We start from the raw sequence: 15,662 nt of genomic DNA, 5'->3' as shown, positions 1-15,662 counted from the left end.
TTTACCAGAGCTCTTTAAGATATAAAACATGAGCTGTGATTGGTTGCTTGGGAAAATTACTCCAGTTTTTTCTCAGATTGATAAATCTGGGCCATTGTGTCATTTATCATATCCTTTTTTCTCCACTACAGCTTTTTGCACTTAGTACATCTTAGAGTTTGCTGCTTGGATGCTGTGACCTACACTTTTTTGCTGCTTTCATTCCGGATTGGCCATCTGGACGGTCAACTGTGCAATAGCTTAATCGGGTGCCGTCTTCTACTCTACCTACATATAGATATTTTTTTAAATATAGTTTTAGATACTATTATAATAAACAATAAAAAATGATCGACATGTTTCTATGATGCTGCTATTTCATATTCCGTCTTTGTAGTACTTATTACATAAATTTGAAATATCAAGCTGTAACGAATACTATGCTATCAAAGGAGAACTATCGCGCAGGACAACTTTTATCTTATCCAAAGGATAGAGGATAAGTGTCTGATCGCAGGGGGTCCCAGTTCTCCTACACAGGACCCCAGCTCTTCCCGGGAATACAATTTTTAAACTGTTCATGAAGATTTAAAACAATATTACATGTTTAGTTGAGTGAATCCAAACATTGTACTGGAAAATGACTATTGCTTTTATTGACATCTAACAAAATTCCAATTGACAGTAAGATTCAGTGAACTGTGACCAGCCTTCTGTCACACTGGGCACAATCACACAATGGGACATTGTATTTGGCTCTGTGCGGTTAGCTCCTCTGCCTAAAAACAATGTTTTTCTCTCCTTGGCAAGTTTGTAACAAATCACATTATAAAAACAGATGTTATACAATTAAACAGAGCATCTGGTCAGAGTTTACATTACAGGGCATCACTATGCAGTGGCAAATACAGGCATTCACAGCTTCTGCTCTTCTGCTTTGTATGTGGTTATAATATATATATATATATATATATATATATATATATATATATATATATATAGATAGATAGATAGATATATTTTAGCCAGTGATAAAAGTATAATTTATTTAATGATTAAGCCAAGGTTCACATTACTGTCAGCAAGTCCGTCGTAATGACGGGAGTTTACCAGGGGAAAAAATTCTTCAGGCACCACTTTTTTCTTTTTCTTTGGTAAACTCTGCTAACCTACCACAACCCTGACGGTCCCCATTCAAGTAAATCTGTCATGACCCAGTGAAGTTAGTTGTGCTACTACCCATTTTAGGGCCGTTTGGCACTAAAAAGAAGCCAAAGAGATCCAGAATGAGACAGAGCACAACAGCAATGTGAACCTAGCTTAAAAGAGTACTCCGGTGGAAAACTTTTTCTTTTAAATCAACGTGTGCCAGAAAGTTCCTAAAATGGACAGATATGTCAGCAGAGAGCACTGTGCTTGTGATGTCAGCAGAGAGCACTGTGTTCCAAAAAGAAAATAATTTCCTCTGTAGTATTCAGCAGCTAATAAGTACTGGAAGGATTAAGATTTTTTTAACCTCTTCAGGACGCCGGGCGTATGCATACGCCCTGCATCCCGAGTCCTTAAAGAGTAGCTATCACTTAATAAAATTTCCCTATTCCCCCTCCCCATCTATCCCTGACACTAACTACATCTATCCCTGTGAGGGCAGGAAGTGGGCGGCCCTGGCAGGCGCGACGTCATCTGAAGCCTGGCCGGGGCTCTCCTCCGCCCTTCTCCTCTTTCTTTCCTGCAGCTCGCGTGCTGCAATGAATGAGGAGAGGGAGATGCAGGGGGGTGGGGATATTAAAATTACAGATCGCTGTACTCACTCTCTGCCTGTATAGGAAACAGGCAGAGAGCGAGCACAGTGCTCGCGTGTGTGCGGCCCGCAAAATGTAAATATCCCTGCCCCCTGCATCTCCTTCTCCTCATTCAAGTGAACGCGCGTTTCGGACCACGCTGGGCCACGTTGCCCGGCCAGCGTTGGTCCGAACGTGCTGAACGTCATGGGGGGGGGGGGGGTAAGTAATCCTGAGCCATATAGGGTGACACCTTGTGGCCAGGTTTACAAACATAAAAAAAACACATAAAACATGATTTTTTTTTTTAATAAAATATATTAGAAACATTTTTTTTTTACATAATCTATTTAATACATTTTTTTTTTATTAATGAGAGTACCCATTTAAGGACGTGGGGCGTATGCATACGCCGCTAGCCGGTTGGGGACCGGACCGGGGTGCCTGTTGAAATCATTCAGCAGGCACCCCCATGACAGTGACCCCCCCATGTCGGTGATCGCAGAAAATCACATGTCAATTCAGACTTGCGATTTTCTGCTATTCCGGGCTGGTCGGGTCTCTGGTGACCTGATCAGCCGGAAAATAGGGTTGATCGGAGCTGTCAGTGCCCCGATCATCCTGAGGGCTAGGAGTGAGGGTCACAGTGCTGGGATATCCTCCTATACCCTGCCATTGGTCAGAACTGATTCTGACCAATGGCAGAGTAGGACAGAGGGTTGCCATGGCAACCCCCCATTCTGCCCACCCCTGGATGTCGAGGGGAACATGGGGAGAAGATGGAGGCTGGTACCTGGAGCAGAAGGTGCCTGGGAACCGCTGATCTTCGCTGGAGACTGCAAAGATCCTGGCTCAGGTAGGGAAACGACAGCGGGAGGGGGGGTAGCTGTCTGGGCATGCTGGAAGTTGTAGTTTTGCATCATCTGGAGGGTCACAGTTTGGAGACCACTGTTACAGTGGTGCCCAAACGATAGCCCTCCAGATGTTGCCAAACTACAACTCTCAGCATGCCTAGACTGCCCAGGCATGCTGGGAGTTGTAGTTCTGTAACATCTGTCCCTTCAGATTTAGCAATTTTCATGACATTTTTGGAAATTGCTGCTCTACTTTGAAGCCCTCTAATTTTTTCAAAAAGCAAAAATATGTCCATTTTATGATGTCAACATAAAGTGGACATATTGTATTTGTGAATAAAAATAAAATTTATTGGGAATATCCATTTTCCTTACAAGCAGAGAGCTTCAAAGTTAGAAAAATGCAACATTTTCAAAATTTTCATGAAATTTTGGGATTTTTCACCCAAAAAAGATGCAAGTAATGCCGAAAATTTACGACCAAAATAAAGTAGAATATGTCACGAAAAAACAATCTCAGAATCAGAATATTCGGTAAAAGCATTTTCGAGTTATTAATTCGTAAAGCGACGGTGGTCAGAATTGCGAAAAAGGGCTGAGTCCTTAAGGTGAAAAAGGGCTGCGTCCTTAAGGGGTTAATAGAAGTCATTTACAAATCTATTTAACTTTCTGGCACCAGTTGATTAAAAAAAAAAAGTTTTCCACCGGAGTACCCCTTTAAGCTGATATCACCCTCTTTGTGTATTAATTTAAAATCAACATATGTGCAAACATTGTGCACTGCCATTCCTCAACCACATAATAAGGACATTATCACATGGTGTTAAGAAACTCATTTATTAGTTTATTATATAGAATATTTCCACTCTTTAACAATATATTGTAAGATTCTGCTACAATGTTTATCACTACATCTGTATATTTATATTTTTCCCTTAAGTTTTGTTTTACATTTATGTACAAAACAGTAAATGTTACATATATTAAGAGTAAAAGAGCAAACAAGTGTAAAAAACAAACAGTGACGTAGACTAGTTCAGTACAGTGCACATTTTAGCTTCAATGTTCGGTATAACTGAAAAGCAGTAAGAAATAATCTAACATTTGTTAAATGTAGTTGTACAGTATGCATTAATGTGCATTAGAAATCATTTATAGGCCAGATAAACACAAGGTACTATTTTACTTCTCCTCTTTTTTGGAATTTAATCTCCAATCTCTGTTTTAATTTAAAAAAACAATGCATAAAAACTTGAACACGTCAACATGACCCTACATTCAGCACCAGGTTTCCTCAGACTTCTCTGGAGTCTGTGGGTATAGAATGTATTGAACACTAGGTTCTATCCATTAAGTAGGCCTCATCAAGTCATGTGTTACCTAAAATGTGTGTCTGCCCTTAAATAAAGAGTCCTTTTTCCAAGGCCATCTATAGGCTTATGAATACACTTCACAGTACTAGGGTCTGATCAACTGTACTTCTAAGTGTCTTTTCCAGTGGGAGATTCTGGCATACTCCCTGAATCTCATTCAGAGTCTGTAATAGAGGTGGAATGTTGAGAATTTAAAGGGGTATTCCAGGCAAAAACTTTTTTTTATATATCAACTGGCTCCGGAAAGTTAAACAGATTTGTAAATTACTTCTATAAAAAAAATCTTAATCCTTCCAATAGTTATTAGCTTCTGAAGTTTTCTGTCTAACTGCTCAATGATGATGTCACGTTCCGGGAGCGGTGCATGATGGGAGAATATCCCCATAGGAACTGCACAGCCCGGGACGTGAGTCATCAGAAAGCAGTTAGACAGAAAACAGCAACTCAACTTCAGAAGCGAATAACTATTGCAAGGATTAAGATTTTTTAATAGAAGTAATTTACAAATCTGTTTAACTTTCCGGAGCCAGTTGATATGTAAAAGAAAGTTTTTTTCCTGGAATACCCCTTTAAGAAGTTAAACTAGAGGTGGACCCTAAAGCGAGAATAATAAAAAAAACTACGAAAATGCAAACAAGTTGCAACTGTAAATGCAGCATTTTATTTACTGAAAATGAGATCAATAATCTTCATGCACATTATTTTATGTTGTATTCTAGTCCTTCCACCTCCATTCCATTAGTATAGCTCTCTATAGCCTCTAACTGGCTTTTCAATTGAAGACTACCCTACATTTATCAGTTGCTGAAGATGTTAATATCATTAACATTGATCCAACTCTATAGTATCTTGGATTATGCTGTGTTTCTACTTCGCTATACGAAAAAAAAAGTAGAACTACACCTCAAAAAGTAAACTGGGAAGCGCTGCTGAACATTGTAGAGCTTCACAGTTAGGACTGTGGACTGTTGGGATGGCGGGGAATCAGGGCAAGTGAGTATAACTTGATGGCATTTTTATGCTAGTCTGAGTTTATAGTCCCTAATTTAGTGAAGATGTGTAAATACTATTTTGCAATACAGTCTCAGTAGGACATATTTCTTTTAAAAATGTTACTCAAGTATATCCTAAGTCAATTTCAGGCAGGTCCTATGTTAAATTATAGCTCAGCAACCCAAAGGAAATATTTCCTCCATGAGTGATGTCAGTTTTAACACTTTTCAGAATGTTTATTTTCTAGTTTGTCATCATGCAGAGGTAAATGAAAAAATATCCCCTAGAGAATGTTTTCTATAGACCAAATATTTTAACATGTTCTATTTAAACATTACAAGTAACCAGTACATCATCAAGACTATACTGTAGGTCATCTTCCTATACTTGATTGAGGTTCATAGCTATATAAAAGCAGGTTTATAGCATACCATCCCATTTGTCAGAACAGTCTGCTGCTTTTCTCCATTCACTATCTCTTATAGAATGGTTATAAGACTGTGTTGCTGTTGCCTCCTCGCTTGTTTGCTTCAATTGCTAAAAATTGTGTGACACACAATCGAAAGAAGAGGTGGGTAGGATCTTCTAGTGTAGGTGGATCTATTACTTACGCTTCTATAACATACACAACATTTGAAGGGAGGAGGAGATCTCTCTGACAGTTTAACAGTAATATGTAAGGAAACTTTTCCCCTTTCTTAATAGACAAACAGAATCCAATGACTTTATGTCAAGTGTCTAACTAGGAAAGATTATGCACAGGGAATCTTGGGAGCCTCCTCCTTTCTTGTACAAGATGAACGTTTTCCTCTAGTCTGACAAGAATTACAATGTATTGTCGGTTTCCTAGCAACAATTTACTGTTCTTGTTCCTCTAGAACACAAGGTTCTGGTACAGCAGTGAACCCATACACAGTACTTGATAATAGTAATCGAAAGTCCTAGAAATCTTTGAGACATCAATGAGAGTTCATGTTCTTGCAGAACCATCTCCGAGCTGATATTAACAGTCTACTGCATAGGTTTTCCATGTATCTAGATTTGCTGATGTCAAGAATCCAGAAAACTTGAATGCTACGTCCTTAGGTTTTGTTTTGTTAGGAGCTGTTCAGCTGTTCAAACTTCTGAAGGTTTTCTTAATCTATAATACAAAAAGAAAAAAAATGAGACCTAAAGGCATAGAACATTCCCCTACATGGTAAGGACTCTTAAGGGAGATGTCCGGTGCTCACTTTTCTTATTGTATCCGTTCCGGGCTGCAAAAAAAAAGAAAATAAGCTTTCTCTTGCCTGCCTACGCTCCCCCGGTGCTCCGGTACAGGCGTTCGGTCCCCGGGCTGTATTCTTCTTACTTCCTGTTGGCCCGACACGTCACACGGAGCTTCAGCCTATCACTGGCCGAGGCGGGACCTCGCTGCGGCCGGTGATAGGCTGAAGCTCCGTGTGACGTGTCGGGCTAACAGGAAGTAAGAAGAATACAGTCCAGGGAACGAACACCTATACTGAAGCACCGGGGGAGCCTAGGCAGGTAAGAGAAAATTTGTTTTCTTTTATTTTTCAGCCCGGAACGGATAAAATAAGAAAAGTGAGCACCGGACATCTCCTTTAATTCTTATTGATACTTGGCTTCTGACCAAATGTTGAGCATTATTGATCTAGAAAAAACTGTAAATTCCTCTTTAGACCAGGCTTACTGAGCTCCACTTGGCTTAATAGTTTAGTTTCCTTGAAACGCGCCATTTTAAATATCCCTCACTATCCATTAGCAGTCTTTGGTTGAAACCTTGGCTGGCCATGACAACATGGCCTATTGAGAGTAATCATACTAAATACATTACATTACAGAGCTAGCAGAACTGCAGCAGGATACCGCCTCTGACCGCCAGGGGGGTGTCTGCTCCAGTAAGGAGGGAGGGAGGAGTACAGGGCAGGCCAGACAGGTACTAGTGGTGGGGGACTCAATTATTAGGGGGACAGACAGGGCAATCTGTCACAAAGACCGGGATCGCCGAACAGTGTGTTGTCTGCCTGGCGCATGAGTTCGGCACATCGCGGATCGGGTTGACAGGTTGCTGGGCGGGGCTGGAGAGGACCCAGCAGTCATGGTACATATTGGCACCAATGACAAAGTAAGAGGTAGGTGGAGTGTCCTTAAAAATGATTTCAGGGACTTAGGCCGCAAGCTTAAGGCAAGGACCTCCAAGGTAGTGTTTTCTGAAATACTACCAGTACCACGAGCCACACCAGAGAGGCAGCGGGAGATCAGGGAGGTAAACAAGTGGCTCAGAAGCTGGTGTAGGAAGGAAGGGTTTGGGTTCATGGAGAACTGGGCTGACTTTGCTGTCGGTTACCGGCTCTAACGTAGGGACGGGCTGCACCTCAATGGGGAGGGTGCAGCTTTGCTTGGGGAGAAGATGGCTAGAAGGGTGGAGGAGTGTTTAAACTAGGGACTTGGGGGGGAGGGAACCTACAGCAAAGAGGGGGAAGATAATGTAGATAGAGAGGTGGGAATTATAAATGTACCTGGGGGTGGAGCGGAGGGAGGGGTTAGAATAGTTAATAGGAATAGGCTTCATAGGAAAATAAAACTTACACCCTTGAATCCCATTAACCCCAATAACATAAAGGATGGAAATGTAAAGTGTATGTTCACAAATGCCAGAAGCCTAGCAAATAAAATGGGGGAGCTTGAGGCCTTTATACTGGAGGAACATATTGATATAGTTGGGGTCACTGAGACATGGCTGGACTCCTCGCATGACTGGGCTGTCAATCTGCAGGGGTTTACATTGTTTCGCAAGGATAGAATGAACAGAAAAGGTGGTGGAGTCTGTCTGTATGTAAGAAATGGTATGAAAGTCAGTGTGAACGATGCCATAGTGTGTGATGATTTTGAGGAGGTGGAATCACTGTGGGTAGAATTACAAAAGGAGGGAAATACTGAAAAAATAATATTTGGGGTAATCTACAGACCCCCTAATATCACTGAAGAGATAGATGTTCGGCTTCATAAACAAATAGAGAGGGCCGCCCGGGCAGGTACAGTGGTAATAATGGGAGATTTTAACTATCCAGATATAGATTGGGGTCCGGGGTTGGCTAAAACTACAAAGGGGCGACAATTCCTAAATTTATTGCAGGATAATTTTATGGGCCAGTTTGTGGAGGACCCAACAAGAAGTGATGCCTTGTTGGATCTGATCATTTCCAACAACGCAGAGCTGATTGGTAATGTAACTGTGCGGGAAAACCTTGGTAATAGCGACCACAATATAGCTACTTTTGACTTAAAATGTAGAAAACAAAGACAGGCGGGGAAGGCAAAAACATATAACTTTAAAAAGGCAAACTTCCCTGGGCTGAGTGCTGCACTACAGGACATAGACTGGGGGGAGGTGTTGTCAAATACTGATACAGAAGGTAAATGGGACATCTTTAAATCAACTCTAAATAACTATACATCTAAATATATACCAAAGGGGAACAAATATAAACGATTAAAACTAAATCCTACATGGCTGACACATGATGTTAAAAGGGCAATAAACAACAAAAAAATTGCCTTCAAAAAATACAAATCTGATGGGTCAGCTATAACATTTAAACAGTACAAAGAGCTTAATAAAATCTGTAAAAATGTAATAAAAACAGCAAAAATTCAAAATGAGAGACAGGTGGCCAAAGAAAGCAAAACTAATCCTAAATATTTTTTTAGATATATAAATGCAAAAAAAACAAGGACAGAGCATGTAGGACCCCTTAATAATGATAATGGGGAGGTTGTCACGGGCGATCAAGAGAAGGTGGAGCTACTGAATGGGTTCTTTAGTTCTGTATATACTAGGGAAAAAGGAGCTGACATTGGCCAGGTCAGTGCTGGTAACACATCATGTAATGTACTGAACTGGCTTAATGTAGAGATGGTACAAGGTAAGTTAAGTAATATAAATGTAAGCAAATCCCCAGGACCGGATGGACTACACCCAAGAGTTCTTAGAGAGGTAAGTTCAGTAATATCTGTACCCCTGTTCATGATATTTAGAGATTCTCTGGTGTCTGGTATTGTGCCAAGGGACTGGCGCAAGGCGAATGTGGTGCCAATCTTCAAAAAGGGCTCTAGGTCTTCCCCAGGAAACTATAGACCGGTAAGTTTAACGTGCATTGTGGGTAAATTGTTTGAAGGACTTATAAGGGATTACATACAGGAATACATAGGGGATAATAGTATTATAAGTGATAGCCAGCATGGGTTTACTAAGGATAGAAGTTGTCAAACCAATCTAATTTGCTTTTATGAAGAGGTGAGTAGAAGCCTTGACAGAGGAATGGCTGTGGATATAGTGTTTCTGGATTTTGCTAAAGCGTTTGATACTGTCCCTCATAGACGTCTGACAGGTAAGTTAAGGTCTTTGGGTTTGGAAACTTTAGTTTGCAACTGGATTGAACACTGGCTCATGGATCGTACCCAGAGAGTGGTGGTCAATGATTCGTACTCTGATTGGTCCCCGGTTATTAGTGGTGTACCCCAAGGTTCAGTACTGGGCCCGCTGTTGTTTAATTTATTTATCAATGATATAGAGGATGGCATTAACAGCTCTGTTTCTATCTTTGCAGATGACACCAAGCTTTGTAGCACGGTACAGTCTATAGAGGATGTGCATAAGTTACAAGATGACTTGGATAGACTAAGTGTCTGGGCATCCACTTGGCAAATGAGGTTCAATGTGGATAAATGTAAAGTTATGCATCTGGGTACTAATAACCTGCATGCATCGTATGTCTTAGGGGGGATTAAACTGGCAGAGTCACTGGTAGAGAAGGATCTGGGTGTACTTGTAGATCACAGACTACAGAATAGCATGCAATGTCAGGCTGCTGCTTCCAAAGCCGGCAGGATATTGTCATGTATCAAAAGAGGCATGGACTCAAGGGACAGGGACATAATACTCCCCCTTTATAAAGCATTGGTACGGCCTCACCTGGAATATGCTGTTCAGTTTTGGGCACCTGTACATAAAAGGGACACTGCGGAGTTGGAAAGGGTGCAGAGACGTGCGACTAAACTAATATGGGGCATGGGGCATCTTAGCTATGAGGAGCGATTAAAGGAGTTACAATTGTTTAGTCTTGAGAAGAGACGTTTAAGGGGGGATATGATAAACGTATATAAGTATATAAATGGCCCATACAAAAAATATGGAGAGAAACTGTTCCAGGTTAAACCCCCCCAAAGGACGAGGGGGCACTCCCTCCGTCTGGAGAAGAAAAAGTTTAGTCTCAAGGGGCGACACGCCTTCTTTACCGTGAGGACTGTGAATTTATGGAACGGTCTACCTCAGGAACTGGTTACAGCAGGAACAATTAACAGCTTTAAAACAGGATTAGATACATTTATGGAACAAAATAACATTAATGCTTATGAAGAAATATAAAATCCCATCCCTTCCCCAATATCGCGCCACACCCCTACCCCTTAATTCCCTGGTTGAACTTGATGGACATATGTCTTTTTTCGACCGTACTAACTATGTAACTATGTAAATACTACCACATGATATAAAGGCCAAATGATAACTGAGCAGAGATCTTATACACCAACAAGCAGTTTGTCACTATTACTATGTCACTATCTGCACCATCAGTATTGTGCCATATATAAGACATGATTGTCTTTGATTTAAAAAAAAAAAAAAAACATGTTAGCAGCTAGGGAGAGATATTAAAACATGCAGATCAGTTGTACAAGGTGACAGACAGCCTTTGTTATCCTACCATGCTTTTGAGCCTTAACGCACCATGCTGTATGAAATACAAATCAATAACTTATAAATCAACCTCAGCCATATTACAACTAATACTGATGTTCCTATGATATGAGAAGCCAGGGTTATTGGTTTATAGAGACTTACACAAGGCAGAACTTTAATCGAGCTATTGTAGGATAGGAGTCAAAAATAACCCTTCAAAAAATGATTTACAAGAAGAAAAAGGAAACATCTCTTATTGCTGCTGTAATGTATGTATTTATGTATGAATGTATGAAATTATGTATTTATTCATGTATGTTATAATTTGTGTATGTTACGTAGGTACTGCTATCCATGTCCAAGACTTATGTTACTTAGGGACTTGTTTTAGGGAGAAAGTCTCTTCAATCTAATATTGTTCATGTCCCCCTTATTCCTCCAATACAGTTCTGAACCATTGAGACATAGATTTCACAAAACCTTTGAAGGTGTCCCATGCTATTTGGGGCTAGGCCAATCTGATCCTTTCAAATCTATAAGTGCCCTCTTAATTCAGACTTGTTATACTATATGTGATGGCTATGGAAGGTGTTGAGGCATATTAGTCCCCAATGTATATGTTACATGGCAGAGTGGTGGACTATGGTGGACAATGTTCCTCTGTGAACCCCACAATCATCTTTTTCGTCATGGAAGCTTTTCTCACATGCAAAGGGCAGGAATAGGATCTCTAAATGCAAGGTTTCTATGAAACAACTGGTAAACTTTGCTGAACTCTTTGTAAAAATACAACTACAGATGTTTGAATACAGTTTGGTAGGTTACAGCTTTAGAGACAGAAGAATAGAAATTTGGTCACTGTCCCTTAATTTGTGCTTTTGTAGCAGCCTTGCTGGACTAACTGTAGTAATCTTTAGGTGTTTTCAGTAAGTGTAATGTAGGTGCAGATGTAGGTGCAGGTATTGTATGTATGTAGGTGCCCTCTGGTTCTTCACGGGTTGGTTCACCCTGGTGCAACATGCAAAAATGTAAGCTTTACTCCTTCTTGGGGTACAATATGTGGCACAATCTATGCATCCAGGGAAGTCTTCCTGACATGGCAGATAGGCAGAACTGACCCAATCATAGGCCTAAAATAGATCAATGTAACACAGAGAGGCACTTGTTCAACTTTCCCTCTCTTGGAGATTGGAATACAGCAGAATGTATGCATACAGTGGATAGGAACAATGTCCAGGAACAGCAACTTCATTGAAGACTTAGACAGGTGACATGTAGCCTATGTGTACAGTATGCTTTGCAGTATCAAACCAAAGACCCCTTTACTTGTCTCTTCAGCTGAACTCTGACTAGCAAGTTTAGGTCCACCCACTTTTCCAAGAGAGGAAGACTGGACTAAGGACCATGTCACCAAAATACTATTCAGCATATTAATACAAAAATATTAACCCTTGAAACTATAATTACCTAAGTGTATGCATTAGATTGAAGTAAAATTAAGAAAAATACATTAAAAAAAATACAGTTTCCAGTACATCCCATAGTTGGGTTTGAGATTTGGGGAGTCACACTGAGATGTGGGGTATATCTGGCGATATTGCCAATACTTTTTTGACAATACTTTTTAACTTACATTTTGTAATATAGTGCTTAGGTCAATCTTTTGTGACTGATTCCTTGATTCTTCTTGCTTTATTGGAATGCCCGGAACTTCTTTTTGAACCATGCAAGATGAAGTTGATGGTAAACTGTGGGCCCTATGTAGACTTCCGTAGCGTTTCATAGGATTCCTCTGATGTTCCAAGTTATTAAATTCCAGGTCTGAATACAGTCGTGATTGCTCTTCTAAAACCTCTTCAAGTTGCTGGAAGCAGAAAAATATTAATATACATTGTGTATAGACAAGAAAGTGTACTGTAAAATTACTTTACAATATACTTTCCTGATAATGTAATAAATATACTGAATAGAGTCACATTTCACAGAAAAGGGAGATGTAGATTCTAGATCTGGTAAATGTACAGATAATTGAAACTGGTATATTTATCTGGCCCCTAGCTATCCCTTTGGGTGTCTTTGTACTAAAAAGAGTAGACATTTATGGCATATTGTGTAGTCTGGATATGCCATAAAAATCTAAAAAAAAATCAGTTAGGTGTATGGGGGGGGGGGTGTATGTTGGTCCAGAAGCATAGATTGGGCCTTTTTATTATAATTATTATTATTATTATTACTATTATTATATGTAGCAACTACTAAGAAGATTGTAATAAACTAGCTCTGCCTTCTCACTGACAGACAGCTTTTCTATTCTGTCACTGACAGACAGCTTTTCTATCCTGCAGGGACACATTACCTGTGCCACTGCATAACTCTGAGGGTTCTGGAATGTCCACACAGAGGTGAGGGGTTAGGAGAGTAAGGGGTTAAAGAACTAGCTCCATTTCAATGTCACAAAATGCCACAAAAGACAAAAAATTAAGTATGCCCTGATTTTTTTTATGACATAATGTAAATAAGAGTTTACAAAATCCTGTTCAGCACAGTGAACATCTACCTAAATAAATAAAAACAATATTGCCATGTTGTACTAACAAAGAAAGATACGAAGATACTTTCTCTTACCAGCGAAATAGTCTCCTTCACCTGACGTGCTCGCGCATCCAAATTAAATTCCAATTCAAATGCTTCTTTCAAAACATTTTGACGTAACAAATGCAATCTTCTTATATTTTCCCTATAAAAAAAGTTTAAAGTATCCCATAGTAGTTATAGGTCAACAGTAGCTATGAATTATTATAATCCTGCACCATCATCAATGCGGTTAGACAAAGCTCCAGGTTCTGAGGACAGATATGTAACTTTCAGCACACTGTTTTAATCCTCAAAAAGTCTGTTTTTCATGCAAAAAAAAGTCAAAACATGTCTGCCTTTTTGTCATTTGGTACTTTTTTTTTAAACATTGTTACTTATATTTGAAAGTTTCTCAAATATGTTTCATCCATTTTTTCACAGCATCCCCCCCCTAATGACAGCACTCCTCACATCACTATAGGAAGAGGTTCAAAGCAGCTCCTCCCCGGCCACGCCTATCCCTACAGGGATGAGGCAAGGAGGTTCTGTGTTCGTCCTATGTTCGTGAAATTCGCATATTCTCTATGTTTATTCTCATTTTTTTTCCATGCGAAAATTTGTAATGAAATTTGTATAGTGCGCATGCGCGATTATATCTTTCACCTAAAAGAAGGGAGGGATCAGTGTCCTCTGACTGGAAATGCTGAGATTCGTGAATATTTGCATATTTGCAAAAAATAAAATAAGAACTGTACTGTGAAACTGTACTCCAATCTGGGGCTCTCCAGCTGTTATAAATCTACAACTCCCATAATGCATGAGGCTCTCCAGGTATAATGGGAGTTGTAGCTTTGCAACAGCCAGAAAGCCACTTGAACCAAGGTGATCGGTGGGGGTCCTACCAGTCAGACCCACCAAAAAAATGGGCTGCATAGTCTAAAATGCCCGGGACTATTTTTGTCTCAGTCCAGCCATGGCAAGAGGTTTTCCCCTTAGGCTGGGTTCACACCACGTTTTTCAAATACAGTTACCGTATACGGTTTTCCGCTAAAAACGTATGGCAAAAACCGTATGCAACTGTATACAATCGTATGACTCCAAATTAAAACGCATACGGTTTTTCCCCGTATACGGTTCCAAAACGTACGTACGGTTCTATCCGTTTGCATCAGTTTTTGCCAACGGTTTTGCTATTTTGTTGGAATTAGTTTTCCAGCAATTTAATAAAGTTACTATTGTTCTGTTGAAATTCCAATCTGCGCATGTTTCAACTCCAAAAACGGATTAGAAAAACCGTGTGCAACCGTATTCTGAAATTCTGTGTACGGTTCTCATAGACAACAATGTTAAAATAACCACATACGGTTCGCATACGGTTTTCCAACCGGAGGCAAAAACGTGGTCGACAGCGTTTTTGCCTACGGTTGAAAAATCGGCAAAACTGTATTCAAGGCAAAACGGATGCAACCGTACACAACAGTTGGAATACGGTTTACAATGCATTCTCTATGCATACGGTTTCGGATATGGTCGTATAAGTTTTTTTGCGGAAAACCGTATACGGTTACCGTATTTGAAAAACGTGGTGTGAACCCAGCCTTACAGGGAGTTAAAAGCAGTAATGGAGGCAATCTACTCCCTAAGAGCTCTCCAAAAGGACAATGTGGTATGAAGTGTGATGAGGGCTGATGGAATTATCCTAGGGGCAGATGTTATTTGTATTCCCTTGTAATACTCTTGTATTCGTGATGCCAGGTTTATCCTCAATACCAACCGAAGGTATACTGTTTGATCCTGGGCTAGGCACGGGTGCAATAATGACTCCGACGCCAAGTTATGGACAACGGTAGCTTTACTGAGTGACAGATGGAACAGTCTATACAGTGTAGCTAAGTCCACGGAGGTGACCAGTGACTTCAGAGACCTTAAGGGCTTGCTGGGACTTGCAGTGGTTTTGGACAATTTAGTGCAGGCCACATTGGCTGGACAATAGATGACAGTGACTGACTTGACTAGAGACAGACTAAGCTGTGACTTTAGCTTACTTGTAGACTTGTAGCTTGTGGCTGTAGGACTGACATTAGGCCTCCTTTGACTCCAGACACACTGTTAGGCTCAACTGCACCTCAGAAAAGACTTAGGAACTAAGAGAGAGAAGAGACTCCTCACAGGTCTTTTATGTGGAGACTCTGGTGGGGTCCCTTTGGTCACCCTTAACCCCTTAAGGACCAAGCATTTTTCTGTTTTTGCACTTTTTTTTTTCCCCCACACCTTTTAAAAATCATAACCCTTTCAATTTTGCACCTAAAAATCCATATGATGGTTTATTTTTTGCGCCACCAATTCTAATTTGTAATGACAT

General features: G+C 40.2%; 1 protein-coding gene across 3 annotated transcripts in view; it reads right to left on the bottom strand.

The window, feature by feature from the left end:
• Window positions 1-4,254: 4,254 nt before the first annotated feature.
• Window positions 4,255-15,662, bottom strand: part of ITPRID1 (ITPR interacting domain containing 1) — a 248,932-nt gene continuing 237,524 nt past the window's right edge. For all 3 annotated transcript variants that reach the window (XM_056520390.1, XM_056520389.1, XM_056520391.1), the window contains 3 exons: window positions 13,352-13,463; window positions 12,360-12,590; window positions 4,255-6,121 (listed from right to left, as the gene is read on the bottom strand). In XM_056520390.1, the coding sequence (XP_056376365.1) occupies window positions 6,089-6,121; window positions 12,360-12,590; window positions 13,352-13,463 (376 nt within the window). In that variant the 3' untranslated portion in view covers window positions 4,255-6,088. The remainder of the gene's footprint in view (window positions 6,122-12,359; window positions 12,591-13,351; window positions 13,464-15,662) is intronic.

The sequence above is a fragment of the Hyla sarda genome, chromosome 5 (assembly GCF_029499605.1).
Source record: "Hyla sarda isolate aHylSar1 chromosome 5, aHylSar1.hap1, whole genome shotgun sequence".
In the NCBI taxonomy this organism is placed as follows: domain Eukaryota; kingdom Metazoa; phylum Chordata; class Amphibia; order Anura; family Hylidae; genus Hyla; species Hyla sarda.
This window is presented reverse-complemented; position numbering and strand designations above follow the sequence as displayed.